At 36.6% G+C, this 17,440-nt stretch overlaps 1 protein-coding gene across 1 annotated transcript in view; it reads left to right on the top strand.

Moving 5' to 3' along the window:
• The window catches only part of UBR3 (ubiquitin protein ligase E3 component n-recognin 3), a 104,210-nt gene that overhangs the window by 83,757 nt on the left and 3,013 nt on the right, over window positions 1-17,440 (top strand). Inside the window, exons 34-40 of the mRNA XM_027636526.1 lie at window positions 4,974-5,074; window positions 10,536-10,660; window positions 11,722-11,829; window positions 12,335-12,445; window positions 13,287-13,463; window positions 15,079-15,288; window positions 16,801-16,940. Coding sequence (XP_027492327.1) covers window positions 4,974-5,074; window positions 10,536-10,660; window positions 11,722-11,829; window positions 12,335-12,445; window positions 13,287-13,463; window positions 15,079-15,288; window positions 16,801-16,940 — 972 coding nt within the window. The remainder of the gene's footprint in view (window positions 1-4,973; window positions 5,075-10,535; window positions 10,661-11,721; window positions 11,830-12,334; window positions 12,446-13,286; window positions 13,464-15,078; window positions 15,289-16,800; window positions 16,941-17,440) is intronic.

Here is a 17,440-nt window from a genome sequence, read left to right as displayed (position 1 = left end):
AAAATTTGATGTACACTTGGTCCCAGAGGCCATATTTAAGTAAATGTTCTTCTAGGGGTAGGTCTGGTTTCAGTGGTGATCAAATAAACAATTATTGTGGTGCAAGGGGAGAATAATAGCTTCTGGCAGGGGGCAGGGAAGGAGCAGCTGGAGGCAATAATTACTAAACTCAGATGTGAATTTAATGGACTAGTCCAACTAGCCAGAGTTTTAGGAACAACAAACATGAAATAAAAGAATACACATTTTTTAAAAATTTGAATCTCTATGAAGGCTGAAGTTTTCATGTCTGTTTTGGCAGACAGAATATGTCAGCATAGAATGATTCAGTTAAACATTAAGGATCTTTGCAGTGGAAGCACTTGGAGGGGGGAACTGTAGGATAAACTGAAATGCTGGGTTATTTTTACTGCAGCATTTTGCTGATGTTTCACTCTAAGCTAGATTGCTTCAGTGATTGTTTGTAGTGTCATACTGGGGCAACAAACTGCAGCTCAGGGATAGGAATGAGCAACTCTGCGTAGGAACCTCTTAAGTCACATCTCTGTCACAGAAACTGTTGGGAAATGGGGAAAAAACTCACGGTTTTTATGAAAAGGAGTCAATAGGGTTTAGTTAAGGTTGCAAGAAGTGATATATACATACACATGCTGCAACAGGACCTGTGTGATCTATTCAAACACAAATCCTGCCTGAAACAGCAGTCTCTCAGGACGTGTTATAGTACATAGGTTTTGACAGTAGTGCCAGTTTTGGGAGTACTTGCTCTTGGCTGTTTCTTCCTTCCCCTATACTGGAGCTCACCATCTGCTTCATCTGTGCTGATGTAGCTTGGGCAGGCTGCATCAAGAGCAAAGTCAAGCAATTAATCCATGTTTTAAAAAGGTTAATTTGAATGAGTTTGGGAATAGATGACAAGGGACCACCAGGGGCACAGTGGTAAAAGAATGGGAGATGCCTAATGTTAGTACTGGCAGTGAATGTGCAATGAGAAAAACTGGCCTGCTGTAAAATCTGCTGAGATACAAGGAAGAGCAAATCTGAAATCGTGATTAGATCCTAGAGTGAAGCCAGAATAAATAGTAGAATTCTACTTACAGTGAGCATCAGAAGCTGTGTATTACTTTGACCTTTCTGCAGGCTGCAGAAATCCTGTGAATTCTGAAGAAAATATAGATTTGCTCTGGTCGATGAAGCCTTTGTTTAGGTGTATCTGTATCCCTGTGTCTCAGATTTTCTGTATCTGACAGTTTGAAGTGGTGTGAGGCTCAAAACTTTATTGAATTTCTAACTTTATAATTAGTTGGAGTTAGCATCAACCAGAAACTTTTAAGTGTCCCTGGTTGAGAGAAGAGGGAATGAGGAGCATGTATGTAAGGAATGGCCATTAGCAAAATGCTGCTTGCTTCAGAGTAGAACAGTTTCCCGTTCCTCTGTATCCGTTCCCAAAGAAGTGATTCCTGCATGACATCTCTCTGGAGGACAATGGAGAACACAGAGGCAGAGTTGCTCAGCTGGCAGCTGATAGGCAGCTCTGGCACTGGCATAGAGAGAGGTACAGCCCAATTACCTTGTGCTGGAGGAGAGGTCAGTTCCATAGAGAAAGCAGAGCAATGCATTTTTTATTTTAGTACATGTTTATATTGCACTGTGTAGTTTATTTTCACTTCCACCTCCCTTTTTTAAATGGATACAGCATACAACTGTTATACATTTGAATCATTTGTATTACTTTGGTCCTGTCTGCAATTGTACTTACTTTCTTTTTATTCATTGCTTCTGTGCCACAATTTTTTGTGAAGTCAGATTTATCAAGCTTTTACATATGCACTGAGGATTAACAGAATGGACAATTTCCACAAAACACATTTCTAAACACATTTTATAAATTTAGTTTCAGTGTCATAATGAAGAACTTGCTTAGGTTCTTAAGGAATGACAGAGCAGTTTTTAAGTGCTTCATGTGCTGCAGCACTTGATGTAAGCGAAAGCTGCTTATCTAAACCCCTGACATTTAATGTAGCTTTGCTTCTCAATTCATATGAACCAGATAAATTAGAAAAATAATTCCCTTGGTCCTGCATGTGAAAATGAGTTCATTTATTTGTGATGTTGCCAGTCAGTCATGGTATTCTGTATATATATTTCCTGATTTTGACAGAACTGGTATTTGACCTAATTGTTACACAACTATTAAACGATATTGATGTTGATACCTCTGTCAGAAAGAGGTGTTCAACTAGATGTTACCAGAGGGAGTAGGGATTTTTTTAATGTTATTCCAAATTAAATTTGCCCCAAAATTTGTATATTAATTAAGAATTAAAGGTGAGAAGTAATTTAAGGGGTATCCATGGTTTTAAAGTCATTACATAATGAAGGTAGTTTTTCGGTGTCATAGATCATAAAATAGAGCTAGCTGTAAGCAAAAGTAGGACTGGAGAGACATAGTGAGATAAGCATCTTCGTGGCATGTATAATTTTGAAAATGAGACTTGGCAGTATGATACAATTTTTTGCCCCCTTTTTCTTCTTTAGAATTCAATATACTGATTTTTAGAATATTTGGGTTTTTGTTTTGGAGGCTGACATATATAAATATGTATATTTATGTATATTACAGAGTTATGAAACAATAATTGTATTAAACGATTGATTATAGCAAAAGGGTTATAGATGGTGTTTATTCTATAGCTGTTTGGGTTCATTAATTCAAAAGGACCAGTGAGACCATGTTTTCTGTGACTTCATTTTAGAAGACCAGTCAGCCTTAAGAGGAGTTCAGTCTTCACTATTGAATGTTCAAATTCAGCTCAGGTGACTCTGTGTGTATCTGTTAACATTGCGGGTTTGTTTTTTTAATTCAATATACAGAGAATCATAAAGATACGACCAAAAGTGTTCTTCTAATCCTCCTCTTGTATGACTGCTTCTGTGTGTTAAAATTCATATCACAGATGACTCCTGGTGGTGCCTTATGTAGAGAGAAGTCTGAGTCTTCATGACAGGTAACTGTGTAGAGAGGGTCTCCTTCCAAAATTAGCATCATGTTTATGTGCCTCAGAGATGATTAGCTGGTTGAGTCCCCAAAGCTGTTAGAGGGTGCTAAGGATCCTGTGTATGCACCCACATCCCACCACATGCGGGCAACCTTTTCCAGTATGTGGTCTGCAAGAGCTCAGTTTGTGCCATGTGTGTGATGGATGGCACCAGGGGAGAGTTGGTGCTTTCACGGAGCCATCAACTTAGCTAAAGGAGTAGTCTGTGCCAGCTGGATGAGAGTTGGATCAGAGAAAGGATTTGGTGCTCTTGGAAGAGAGGCAATAATTGGACACAACAGTAGTTAACCAGCTGTGCTCTGAAAGGGCAGAGCTGAGACAGAGGAGGGCTTGACTGTCTTGCTGTATGTTTCTTTCCTCCACCAGATTCTGTTTGTACAGAAATTGGGCACTTGCTGCAGGATTTAAGAAAGCCTCCCTGGGAAACTGTGGTTCACGGTGTCTTGCAGAACAACCAAATGGAGGAGAGTGAGGCTGTGCTTTTGGGGGTAGATCTTAATAAGGATGTATTTATATTTTCAGTACAACTATCGAGCACTTCCTCAGTTGTGGTTTACCTGCAGGACAGTTAAAATTGCTATACCAATTCATGTACCAAAGCATGAAGCTAACCTTGAAACTGTAGCAGGTGGATATATTTTGATTTCCTGACGTTCTCAGGTGGTTTTTGTGGAGGGCTCAGTGAAGTGCCACATGGCGTAGAGGCCTCTGGCTGCCCTAAATAGGGGAAGCTCCTACCAGGAGGGGAAGAATTGTTTTTCCTGCAGTTTCTGACCAGTGAGAAGAATGACAAAAGAGGAGGAAAGAAAGATGAAAAAGCCTAAGGAGCGATAGAAAATGCCCTTCCAGAAGGACAGCATTTCAGTCACGGGGCAGAAGGAACTCACAGCCTGTGATGCTTTCCTTTGCACCACTGCTGTCTGTCTGTGAGAAGCTGTAGAGGACTCTGTTTTGCATGGGTGATTTGAGTCAGTTGGACTAGGACTGCACAGATAACCAGCAACCAGCACTGTTTGCAAATGGGAACAAGAACCCAAACAGCTCCTTCTGTTGCACGTGTTGCAGAAGGGGAAAGATGACAAGGGAGAATGTGTACCGTGTTGTACCAGCAGCTCCTGCTGAGATCTCCATTACACTCCATATTAGTTAAAGAGGGGAGAATGATTTTTAACCATTTGATTTTTTTGCCATTTGACTCAGTTGTTGAACCTGAAGAATAATGTTGTTTGGAATTTTGTTGGATAGTGCTACACAAAGCTAGAAAACTACTATCTCTCCTATCTGCAAGCATTTTCTGCCTTTACTTATGGGACTACAAGGTGATGTTATGTCATTCAGTGAATCTGGATGGTTCAAAAGTTTGCAGTATCTCTGTGCTTATTTGCTGTCCTTCTAGCCATATGGGGGTTTTAATAAAGACTGTGTGTAAAATTGCATAATTTCACCTCTCATGGCTTCTTGAGCCTTCATTTCTTTACATGAAGGAAATTTTCTATATAAGGAAGTATATTTTCTAAGGTCTCTGTTTTCTAGGAGGCACAGTCCTTGTAACATTAAAAGCAATTTGAGGATTCGTTATTGTTACAGCATGGATATATATATTTATTTGTTAAATGCCATACTTTTGTAAACCAGTTAAATTGTTTGAGTGTTCCTTGACACTCTACATAGACATGAGTTCAGGCAGTTTTGAAAAGTTTTAAAACACTGTAATAAGAATCAGGTGCCCAAGTGATAACTTCCTCATGAGTTATTACATGAGTTACATTAAATGGTTTTAATATTGAGATCAGTTAGCAAATTGTCAGGTACTTGGCTTCTATAAGCTTGATCTCAAATGTAATACTATTTAAAATAAAATATGAAAATGGGTTTATAGTATCAGAAGTGATTTTCTTTTGGTTTTATTTCCAGGCTGGTAAGTGAAGAGCTGCCAGAAGTTCCTGTGCTTTACAGAGATGTCTCATCCCTTTTGCTTATCCAGATTTTAACCATGCCTCAACCATTGCACAAAGGTATGTTAGAAAAATATATATACTTAAATTATTATGTAAATGAGGCTACATTCATGATGATTCTCAGGATGGTAAATCATAGCTGGTCTACTGTTTATTCTAAAATAATGTTTGTCTTATCTACAAAAGATGGCATTGAACAGAAATTTTTGTTCTAGGTTGACAGCTTTATCTGTGTCCCCTGTCTTTTTACCTTATCAGTCAGCTATTCATTAAAGATACAAGAGCTGAGCAAAAACTATTAAGTATTTCTACTGAAGGAAAAGTGTCCTTTATTTGACCTTCATCTCTTTGCTTAAGGGGGCAGCTCAATACTTGAAGTTGAACTGAGTGCCTAAGGGTGAAAGATTGTAATTTAATTTGAATTTCAGAGTTTAAATTGCAGCAGTCTTGCATAAGAAGAGGTCATATATGAAGATAATAACTGCTGTAATGCAGCAACTTCAATAGAGGCAGTATATAGTATAATTGTGAACATTAAAGAACTAAATTTTTCATTACTAAAATCAAAACTGTCTAAAAACCTAAATTTCTTTTTCTTTGTAAAAGGAACAACTGAACCTGGTTCATCTTGCTAATAGACAGTGTTTGTTCCAGAATAGGGGTTAGTTCAGACCTCTGGTCTCTGGCTTGATTATTTATAACGATACATTTATTTTAAAATGAGGACAAACAAAACAAGTATCACTTTACTGCTTCACTGACAACAAACAGAATATCTCCTTTGGGATCTGTGTGGCAGTTTTGATATCTACTGAGTTTATTTAATTTTTGAATAGGAGCTGTTCTGCTCTTGACATATATACCTAAGTTATGATGTATAGTAGAAATTCTGTTTCCCCTTAAGAGGAGTCCTCACTACTGAATATTCAAATTCAGGTCAAGTGACTCCGTGTGTATCTGTTAACATTGCGGGTTTGTTTTTTAATTCACTATACAGAGAATCATAGAATTATTTAGGTAGGAAAAGACCTTTAAGATCATTGAGTCCAACTGTTAAGTACATGTTTGGGGATTAAGTATGTCCAATAGATTATTAGAATAAGAAAATACGAAAAGAATAAAAAACTTTTGCATAGGAAGGCTATTGTCAAAAATATACTTTTTTATTTTTTAAACTACAGTTTAACTTAACGTTATTGGAAGGACTTAATAAAATCAGTAAATAAAAGTTTAAGGAGGCTAACATCTGAAATTCAGTGTTGAAGCTGAAGTACAAACCAGTGGTCTCTTTGTAGTCAATATTCAAGCATGGAATACCACCATTTATGAAAGTATACCTTATCCTAGAAGAGACAACATCCAATTAATATTAAGGCATCCTATGGAGAATTCTGGGAAATGCCACATATGAACAGCACGTTTTGCCTTTGCTCTTAGGTTTACTGTATGTTGAAAGGGAAATGGCAAGTGGCAGAAAGTAGATGAATGTAACCAGTTCAAATCTATGAAGCATTAAATTGGAAATAAATTGCCATTTATCTTCTTAATTTTTGTTTTGTCCAAATGTAAAAAATTTGTTTAGAACTTTTACAACGTGTGTGTAGGTCACAGAGTCAAATTCAATATCATTAATTCTTGGTAGAGGGCTGAGACATAACTAAGGTAAAATGGCTTGTGCAGTGTCACATGACAGGCACAAGGTCACTGATAGGGGCAAACAAAATCTGTCTGCTCCTACTGCTTCCTGAACTGTCCGTGCTGCTTTGGCACTGTGGTGGGGTGCAGGAACTGTGGACTTGGCTGTACAATGATATACAGACAGCAGGTGGATGCCTCTGTGTATTGACAGATATTTCCAGATATATTCTTTAGCAATAGACTTAACTGTATTGCCCTATGTCCTTAGAGGAAACCAGAACTGGTCATCAAATACTACATCTCTTTCATGTTTGTACTCAAAATCTGTTTTGTTGACACTGTGTTTTGTTAAGAACACTGAGTGCTCTGTGAGAAGGGCTCAAACCTCGTCTCTTGCCCTTCAGATGTAGCCCTGGGAATTGCATTAACTACCCTATTAACTGTTGGATAGGTGGTATCTTTTTCAATCTGGCATCGATTAAAGCAATAAAAATGTCATTACTGTTCAGCCTCTTCATTCAGAGGAGAAAATTGATCTGAACCCATCAGAAAGAATGAAGACTACTATGGAAAAAACGTTGTGGTGGAGATCAGAGCATTTACAAGTATTAACCAATTTACAGAGGAGGGAATGAGGATGATAGTGTTTACCTCCTGTGTAGTGTAGATGGCAAAATAAACGTTGTGTTTAAGATACTAAAACCATTTGTGAAAATTTTTTTTTGTTTGAGTTTCACATTAGAACATGGACAGAGGTTTTACAGGCTTCAAATGTTCAGCATTTTGAAATTGTATAAGACTAGATAAATAATAATCCATATAAGGAGTTTCTTCTTCAATTCTGTGGCAGTTGTGCAGAGGATGGACAGTGTCCATGGTATGGTGGATTGGGACTCTATACAAAACAAAGATTTTGGGTTTAGCTCCTTTCTTACAGAAATAGCAAATGGTGGTGTATGTACAGAAATGGAGAGAGTGGCTTGGTGGTTATCAGAACTTAAATCTGTCCTTGTAAATTGAATTCAACACCCCCTCACCAGTCCTTTCTGCAATGCAATTTCTGGATGTTAAAGAAGTAGTTTAATTAAAATTGGACGTTCTGCTTTGTTACCATCAATTGTAAAAAGTTTTATTTTCCCTGCACCTGTCTTGGGACCCCCAAGTCCAGATTTCTAGAAGTGTAGAGTGTTTGTAGCTTGTGATTTCAGTTTCTGCGTTGCATTGAATATAAAAAAATATCATTATATATGAGTACTTAAAAACTGGGGTCTGGGTGAACAGGAGTGAGCCTGAGGCCAGTAGGTGCATAGAATTGGTGGTCAGTGGGCCAGCAGTGGCCTGGTGCTGTGCTTGGTGCCACACATGCCAGGAGGGCCACAAAGCAGTGCAGGCATTTGCCATCAGGCTGTTACACAGCCTGGCATTGCTCTGACAGCCTACAGGGCTGCTGTGACAAGATTCAGGGTTTGGGCATCGTGAATGTGTTCCAACTTGAAATCTGATTTTGAGAGTTTAGCCCAGCTTCTCTGAACTGTGGGAAAGGTTTTCTTCTTTAGTTGTAAAACCTAAATTCAACCCCTCTTTTCTGTAATTCTTATAAGGTTCAGTTGCTGAAGAATCTATCCTGAATGTTCTGACAGATTCTTTTTCTATGAAGTTTCCCTAACATGCAACAAAAATGCAGCAAGCAGCGCTCAGTCGAACACTAGCACTTCTCTTTAATGATTGGATAGATTCTTGACTAAATATAGAATGGATGTAATCAACTTGAATAGTATCCAGTTTCAGTGTCAAAGCTGAAAAATTTATCTGTATCCTGGAACTTTAATATACCTTTCAAGGATTATCTGAAGTTCAGTGCTGTCTTCCTTTGTTCTGAAGTCGATTTTCAAATATCAGTTTAAGCTTTAGATCAAGAGGAGTATTTTTCAAAGGTTATTTATACAAAGATCTCCTTCCAAATTCACTAAAAAAGGTCCTATGTCCTTAATTTTGCTTTTTTAGAATTTTAAAAATGTAATAGTTTTATGGGGTGCAAAGACACGCAGTGTTGAGCACTGTAAGCACCTGAGGAGAACTCCAAGATGAAGTGGGCTGTGGCAGGTTGGTGCCTGTTGACCAGCGGTCTGGCTTTGCTGCTCTAAGTGCAGTGGTTTTCATTCTTGCTTTCACTGTGCAAAGTTGATTTCTATCGCTTGTACCTGCTGTTGAAGGGGACAGAACTCAGTACTTGAACTCAGTTCTAGCTCTTGATTACAACCTGTATCTCAGATCAGAGAGGCAATTTTTACAATTCTGAGTGTGCATGTGGTTTAATCTTGGATTTTTCAGTCCCAGAAGATTTCCTGAGAGCTTGCCTGCTATTATTCCTCAGGAGTAGGATTGTTAAGAAAATGGAGGCTTCAGCAGAGGAAAAAAATATGGCCAAGAGATCTTGTGGGATCTAGTGAATTCTCTTTCTGGAGAAATGTGGAGAGGATATATCAGTATAATGCTACCTGCTCTAGAGTGGGGGGCATGAAGTATAGCAGCATTTGTGTCATGTTTAACACAAGCTCCATAGGAAGATAATACAGAAAAAAGACCACTTTTAATTATATAATAACAGATGATCATTTAGGTGCTTAAACTGTGCTTATAGGTTATATTCAGTGACAGTAAAAAGTTTCAAAATCCATGTCTGCGTTGATTTGTTACATAAACAAGCAATTGTTATTTCACAAATTTAATTATGTACTCAAGTCCTAGCTGTGTGTGTTTTGATATTAGATAGAAGAAAGGAGAAGCAAGGTGTTTCATTTTCCTTACTTCGTTCTTGTTTCCACATATGAAGCTTGTTTAAATCCTTTGGGAAAAACGAATGAATTCGACCCAGTTTTTGTGAGGGGCTTATGCAAATAAAATTGTTTTGCTTGACTTCAAAGCCTGAGAGGACTTCTTAAAACCCTCATTTTTGTCTACATTGTTTTAGATATATGTTACAGTTATGTTTTTGCTTAAGGAATGGTGTAAGTTATGATAGAAATTTCTTTGATCTGCTTAGATTTGAAAACAAAATAGATAATTTGGGATGGGAAATACAACCTAAAGTAAAAAGATAAAAAAGGATTGCTACCATATCTTCATTTCAGAGAATGATCGCTTTTTTTTCCTGTTCCAATTTTAGGAAGTCTTATTTTGCTTCTGTTGCTAGCTTCCCCAAAAAGATTTCAAAGCCTTTCTCCTGCAGCCTAGCTGTAGGAGATAATAATCCTTTAAATGTTACAAAAAATTGTAAGGATCTTTGAAAGTAAGGTAAGTTCTAAAGTGACAGCCTGCCTTTTGTCCTCCTTGTGTGTGCACATGAGGTCCAGTACATATTCAGGCATGTTTTGCAACACGTCTGGTATGGCTGGATCCGTATCTGGAAGTGAAGGGATAGAAACTGAAGTACACTAAATGTCCTTGTGGTGATTTCTTTGGGAACTTAACTCTTCCAGTATTTGTATGAATTTCACTTACCCCAGATGGGTACCAGAAGAGATGGTGGGATATGCATTTGCTTACATCTACAGTAATCAGTAGCTTAACTTGTTGTAACCTTTGGACAAAATAGAATTTTGGAGTATCACCAGGTCACTTGGAGGAAGTCCCTGCTGATCAGGATTAAGATAACCCTACAGAGCAGTGGAAAATTACTTGCCTTGTGCTTGTTCTGTTCACTATGGCTGCCAAGTCATTTCTGAAAGCCAGTAAATATATGTTGTTCTATATGTTTTGAGGGGTTGGTTTTTTTGTTTGCTCTTCATTTGAGAACAACACTTCCGTAACTAGAGTCTCTGTAATCATTATATTTGCTAAAAATATCAAGTGTTTAAAAATTACTTTCTTTGTTTTGCAGAACACTTCACCTGCATTATAAAAGTGCTGTTCACTTTATTGTATACTCAAGCCTTGGCAGCAATTTCTGTTAAATGTGGTGCTGAAGATAGACTGGCATGGAAAGAGGCAGGAGCTCTGAAAAAGGTTTGTTAGTTTATTAAAACATTTATGAAATTTTGCTTATGTATTTCTGGTAGGAATGTAACAGGTGCTTCTGCTTTCCATGTGATAATTTGCTTCTGCTTCACAGAAGTCCACTGTTTTTTTCTGGGTGTGCAATTTTTGCACGTTTCAGTATGTGATGAGACGTAAAAACTTCTCAATGAATATAGTTCCAAAACTGACTTTCAGATTTGAGTCTGTATCTCTATCGTCTCAATCTTGATTTTGTTGCAATGATTTTGAGTAAGTGCAGCTTTCCTTCCTGTGAAATTGAAGCCTTCCTGGATAAACCGTGGTGGTTGCTCTGATGGACTCCTTTCCTGGAAAAGCAGGCAGCCTTGTTGGTGGAGAAAAAAGCTTCTTGACTTTTCCAACTCGTTTTTGTTATTTGTGGCTAGCTATATAGATTTCTTTCACTATGTGGTCTAGAGTGCTCATGTGATGAAGAGACAGAGAAGATTTGTCACTATTGTTTCCTTGCCTTTTGCTAGTATTTACAAGTAAAATGAGGGCACATCTTTTTACTTCTATATATTTTCCATCTGTAGTAAATATTGTTTACTCCAGACACAACTTTGCATTTTCTGATAGGCTCGATTCAACTTAAAATATATAGCAAGTGTTTTTTCATTCATTCTGGTTGGTATGTTTTAGAAAATTACTTTTTAAAAAAAAAATTATTTGTATTAGAATTCAAATTCTGTCAAAACATGATGTATCCATGAAGTCATTCTTTCTAATTTTAAAGTAAGCATTTATATACTCAGAGAAAAAAAACATGAGAAGTGCAAACATTATAAAAGTGCTTTCATGTAACAGTTTAGAGTATATGTAATTCAAGTGGCAGTTCATATTTCACTTGAGCTAAATGCAGTCCCTTTCTGTAGAATTATATATTTTTATTTTTTTTATGCAGTATGTATCTTTGAATGTCAAAATTCATGTGTTGATCAAAGGAAATATACTTCATTGCTCTTACTTGTACAGCAACATTTTCTCCTTTTCATGGCCAGTACTTTTTGGATTTCTTTTCTTATTTGCAGAATACATCCAGTGGAGAAAAATCTTGGGAAGTATTGCTGGGTCATGTGATTAGTGAGCTGTCTAAGGGGAAGATATATGAAGAAGGAGACACTGAAGAATTAGCAGTGGTATTGGCAATTTTCTGGAGAACTTAACCAGCATGTCCCCTGGAAGTATTTTGGTCTCGTTATAATGATTTTTCTCTGATCTTGCTAAAGACTTACAGTACAAGTCTTTATTTTCTAGATCAAAGCATATCCCTTTGGGACAGTTTGCCTGTGCAAATCTTTCTTTTAAGAATATCAGATGTGGCCACTAGTGCGTTGAGAAAGTTATTGACAAATACTTCTTTTAATTGTGGGGTTTAAGAATATGTATGGATTTTAATCATATGCCTTTCAGAAAGGTGGAAAAGTGAATATTTAAATAGAAACCCCATTTGTTGAGGGGGAAAGAAAACCTACAGAGGTCTTTCAGATTATTAGTAAAATGCTGGCCTTTGGAATGTATGTTTGATGCAGTATGCTTAAAATATATGCAGTATGCTTAAAATATAGTATGCTTAAAAATATTTGGTTCATATTGAAGTTTCTTACCTGGGACAGAATTTAGTAATTGCTTCCTGCCCTGTAGGTAAATCCAGATTCTGTAGAGCGTGATCTGCAGCAGTTCTGCCTGCCTTTCCTCAGGATCACAAGCCTTCTTCAACACCATCTTTTTGGAGTGGACTTGCCTAGTTGTCAGGTACAGAATGAGAGGGCCCCACCCAAATGTTTCAATCTAAAAGCTAGAAGTCAAAAAATGAGACACAAAGGTGTCTTTTTCATGGTATATTTTTAAAATCATATTTTATATCACTGCTGTGCAGCATTTTTTGTCTTCTATAAATTTGTTTTCAATGTGGTTTTCAAAAAAATGGTACTATATTCTTAAACTTCAGCAAATTCATGCTTATTTAATTAGGTCATAGGTGCCTGTCTCCTAAAATACCAACATACTTTTTAAAACTTGTCCAGCATTTGCAGAGATGGCATAATTTTCACAGAGAATGGAATTCAGTCCTGATTTTACTTAATGCCTGTTAATACTTGGACTTCATTCTCAGAGGCATTGCATCAGCAGACAATTATGTTTAAGTTCCATGACTAATTTAAGTAGAGTTTTCTGCGGGTCAGCTCCCTCATTTCCTTGCCTCAACATCATCTCCTCTGTAAAATAGCTACAAGCCAGTTTGGGGTGCTGAACAGGAAAAAAATTATTGTGGAGTCTGGGGCTTTCTTGTTTCATTTGTGGGGTTTGGATTTGTGGTTTTTTGGGGGTTTTGGTTTAGGGTTTTTTTTGGGGGGGAGGGAGGTTTGGTTTGGTTTGAGTTTTTTTTGCTGACCATTTTTCTTGTGTTTCAAGAGTTCAGTTTGTGGTGATCCAGGAAAACCTAAACCTTTCCTGTGTCTCTGAACATGAGTATTAGCATCTTAGTACTAGAATATCTTTACTTTTTTCTTGAAATAGATATATTTTTAATAAACTGTTTAAAAATTCAGACTGTAGGTATTAATCTAAACTTCTCTGATTTCATACTAAAAAGGAAGAGGAAGAATTCACAGTTCTTGCAAGCTGCCTGGGTCTGTTACCATCTTTTCAGTCAGCTCACCAGTTCACCAGTGCCTCTTGTCTCGATTGGCCAGTGCCAGCATTTGACATGATATCACAGTGGTGCTCAGAATTGGCTTCATTTGCTGATAGACATCCAGATCAAGTAAAGGTATGTAGCAAAATTACTTCTTCCAAAATAGCCTCAATGTGGAAGCAGCTATTTATTGCTTGATTCATTATGCACATGTACTGTTGTTTTGGATAAGGATCTGAGAATATAACTTTGTAAGTGAGAGAGAAATTGTAATGAGAAATATTAGTGGATGGGGGTTGAATTGGTTAAAAACAGGAAGAAGAAAACCCATCTGTTTTTTATATGATTGCTGGACACAGAAAATTGGAATGCTATCCCTAGATGATACTAAATGTCTTCTGCACCTGTAGCCACTCAAGAACATGTAGTAGAAACTTTGTCTTTTAAGAAAATACATATCAGAAGTTTTTCTTGCCTGTTAGACATTATCAGTATTTTTTCATTATCGATATTGCATTTCAGTTGCAGTACTGAAAAAGATGAAAAGGATAAAAGCTTTTTAATAGTTGACTGATAAAAGATGATACGTTTTCTCTGAAGGGTAAAGAAATAATACCAAGATTTGAATTCGTGCAACTGGAATAATTAGTTTTGAAATAGAAATGTTTTGACATGAGTGCATTTTTTTCTTAACAAAGTTTCATCTCAACAATTCAAGTCCCCCTCTCATAAGTTTATGGTGTCAGAGGCAAGCCAGATGCATTCTTTACTCTGCAACATGATCTGCACCTGTGAAAATTTGAATACTCAGATTAATCTCAAAATACAGTTGCTGCCAATCTGATAGGCGTTTGAGATAGATTGCAGTGAAACTGATACCATTCTTTCCATGATTGAAAAGGAACCAGGTACAAATGCAGTATTTCTTTTTTTTTTTTCTTTTTTGCAAGTTAAGTTTCAAGGTCAAACACTCTTCAAAAAAATTTTGCACCTTGCAGAAAAGATCCCATCTGACTGCTGTGCCCATCAATTACAAACTCAGTAAAAATGACTATGTTGAAGGAAAACGCATTACTGTTTAAAAAAATCACAACAAACAAAAAAAAGGCAACATAAAATGGACAGTGTTTATAAGAGCAAATGAGAAGAGTTAGGCTTTCAAAGCAGTATTTAGGTAGTGCCTGTCTTACCAAAACTTGTGAGTTTTGGTTATGTTCTTAATGGTCTCAAAATTTGTGTGCAACACAGTTTTGAAAAACAGGTAGATGTCTTCAGATATCATTTACAGAGCCTAACTTCAGTTCTGTTTTTGAAAGTTTAAGTCTAAATTTTATCTGGGAAACAGGTTTTATAGTCCAGGTCAGGGTTTTGAAGCAGCACGTTTTTATTACTAAGCTAACGGTGTAGGGAGTGAGAGTCTTCCCTGTCGATCACTCTTAGTCCTCTTGTTTTAGCTGTGAAGATTTTTATATTTAAAAGGTGTCATATTTATAGAAAACATCCTTGGGAAAAGGCTTGTGCCCACTTTGCACCTGTTACAAAAGATGAAATGTGACTGCAGTTGGGCAGGGTGATCAGCCAGGAGCAGGTGACTATTGCAAGGTGATATTTGACTTCTAAATTTGTGAAATGCAAAAAAAAATGAGAGATTTTTAAAGTGCTTGCTTCTTTTCTTTGGTATTTTCTTTTCTTAGAAATACAAATGCTTAAACAAATGCACAGAACTGATATATTCTTATTTTATTTGTAGGCTTTGCTTATCCAGGAGCCTAAATGGGACTTGCCACGCCTCCTTCAGTTGCCTGAGAATTATAATACTATTTTTCAGTATTATCACAGAAAGACTTGTTCTGTTTGTACCAAGGTTCCTAAAGATCCTGCTGTTTGTCTAGTTTGTGGTACTTTTGTATGCTTGAAAGGACTGTGTTGCAAACAACAGAGTTACTGTGAATGTGTACTGGTAAGAGAGAGTTAATTCAAATTTTATAATTGATTTTCCCACTCATTAATAGTTTTTAATTCCATTGCTCAATTTGGATGGTTTTCTTTTCAAAATATATTTATATAATCATAGAATCGTTTGGGTTGGAAGGGATCTTTAAAGTCTAACCCCCAGTGATACAGTTTAATGCTTATTTCTGATGGATAGACAGAGGCTGGATTCTGAAGAACAATTTACTTGCATAGCAACCTATTTAACCTTTTTGTAAAAGTCTTACAAAGCCATTGTGTGTTATGTTGACACATGGTTTTGATTCATAGCCAGCTGAAATTTGTTTACATTCTGATTGTTCATATATCATTTTAATTTTCCTGTTTTGTTTCTTTGCTTTCTGCATACATAGAATATCAATATGTGATTGGATTGAGTACTTTCTGATACACCTGACCACCTACTAGTGATCTACAGACTATAAGTGTTGTTTTAAGGTTTTCAACTTTTTCAGCAGCAAAGTTTTCTAGTCAGCATATATATAAGTTCTTTGAGGAGCCTGAGTTGGACAACATCTAGTGTTGTTTTTCTGACTACAATAAAGGTTTGCTTTGACAGCTGTTCTCTTTATTCCATAGAATAGTTAGAGGAAGACAAACTTCATGGCCTTTACAAAACTGTGAGAGGAGTTTGTTAGAGATATTCACAAATGGGGCATAAAATCAAATCAAAGAAATTTCAAAGGAATCTTGGACCATTTTGAAATTGTTTGAACTCGCATTTCTCTCTCATAATGCTAATATTGTAGGAGAAGAAGGAGTGGGCAAAATTTAAAATAGAATTTACAGTTATATTTAAGGTGTCAAGTTTAATGAAAACAGAAAGCTATAAAAAAATCTATATCATTAATTAATTTTTGTTATAGTTGATTGTATTATAGCTCCTAGTTGTAATAAAACCATATAGGAAGAGGGCATTTTTTAATTGCTAAAATGAATTGGTGAGTATAGATCTTTCATAGAGATGAAAGACATTGAAAAAAGCAAGAATTATTAAAACTTGGTACTAGATTTTTAGAGACATAGACTAGATCTGTCAGCGTGGATAGAGAAAGCAAATGTTTAACAATACAGACTGTTGTAAAAGAGGTAATATTAAGGTTTTTTGAATACTTTCTCCTATTCTTGCCATCTGTGGAAAATGCTTGGTAATCCTATATAATTTTCTGTACAACAACAAATTGGAAATATTGTAGAGAATATTTTTGCTTATTTTTGTGATTCATTTTTACATGATAACAAATATCCTCCCTTTTTGAGTAGGGAATGGCTTTTGCATACAGGTGTTGTTACGGCAGCACAAGACACTGAATTCTGGTTTTGAGGGAGATTTTGGGGCAGGCCATCAGTTACCAAATTAGTTCTTAGTAAATAATGTGTGCATGTTATTCGAAGCAAAACTATTTTTTAAATTCTTTCTGTTATAAAGACACTAACAGAATCTTTTCACTCTTGCCTTTCTACACCTGTAATGTTACAGCATTCTCAAAACTGTGGAGCTGGGACAGGAATATTTCTTTTGATTAACGCATCTGTTATCATCATCATAAGAGGCCATCGTTTTTGCCTTTGGGGTTCTGTTTATCTAGATGCACATGGTGAAGAAGACAGAGATCTTAGGTAATGTTTTCATTACAAGTGTGTTTCATTGTTGCCGCCACTGTGTAGATCAACTTCGTCATGTGACATGCAGTAACAGATAATAATAGATCTCTACCTTCCTTGTGTGGAAGAATGGAAAATCCCCATTTACTGAAAGTTGGACTGACTTTTTTCCTTTGGCTTTTGGGAGTTTTTTTGGCCTAAAGGTGGTGTAATCATGATCTTTGAGTTACACACACTTGGCACCCAATAGACAGATTCCTATGTTGCCATTCCCAATGACAGTCAATTGAGTCTTGCACTGGTAAACACTTATCTTCCAAAGGTGTTGTTTGGCCTTTAATCAAACAATGCAGTTGGACTCCAGTGTTGGGAAGGAGCATAACTTTCAAAATACTCCTGGCCAAGAAAACAAGTGATGGTTTCTGGAGTCTGCTATCCAGTGTGAGGAAGAGAAGTCCCAGCAGTTATCCTATTAAAAGCAAAACTGAAAGCCCCTCACCAATAAAAATGCACAC

The sequence above is a fragment of the Corapipo altera genome, unplaced genomic scaffold (assembly GCF_003945725.1).
Source record: "Corapipo altera isolate COAL_440 unplaced genomic scaffold, ASM394572v1 45, whole genome shotgun sequence".
NCBI classification, from domain to species: domain Eukaryota; kingdom Metazoa; phylum Chordata; class Aves; order Passeriformes; family Pipridae; genus Corapipo; species Corapipo altera.
Note: the sequence above shows the minus strand (reverse complement) of the source record. Positions and strands in the feature narration are given on the sequence as shown.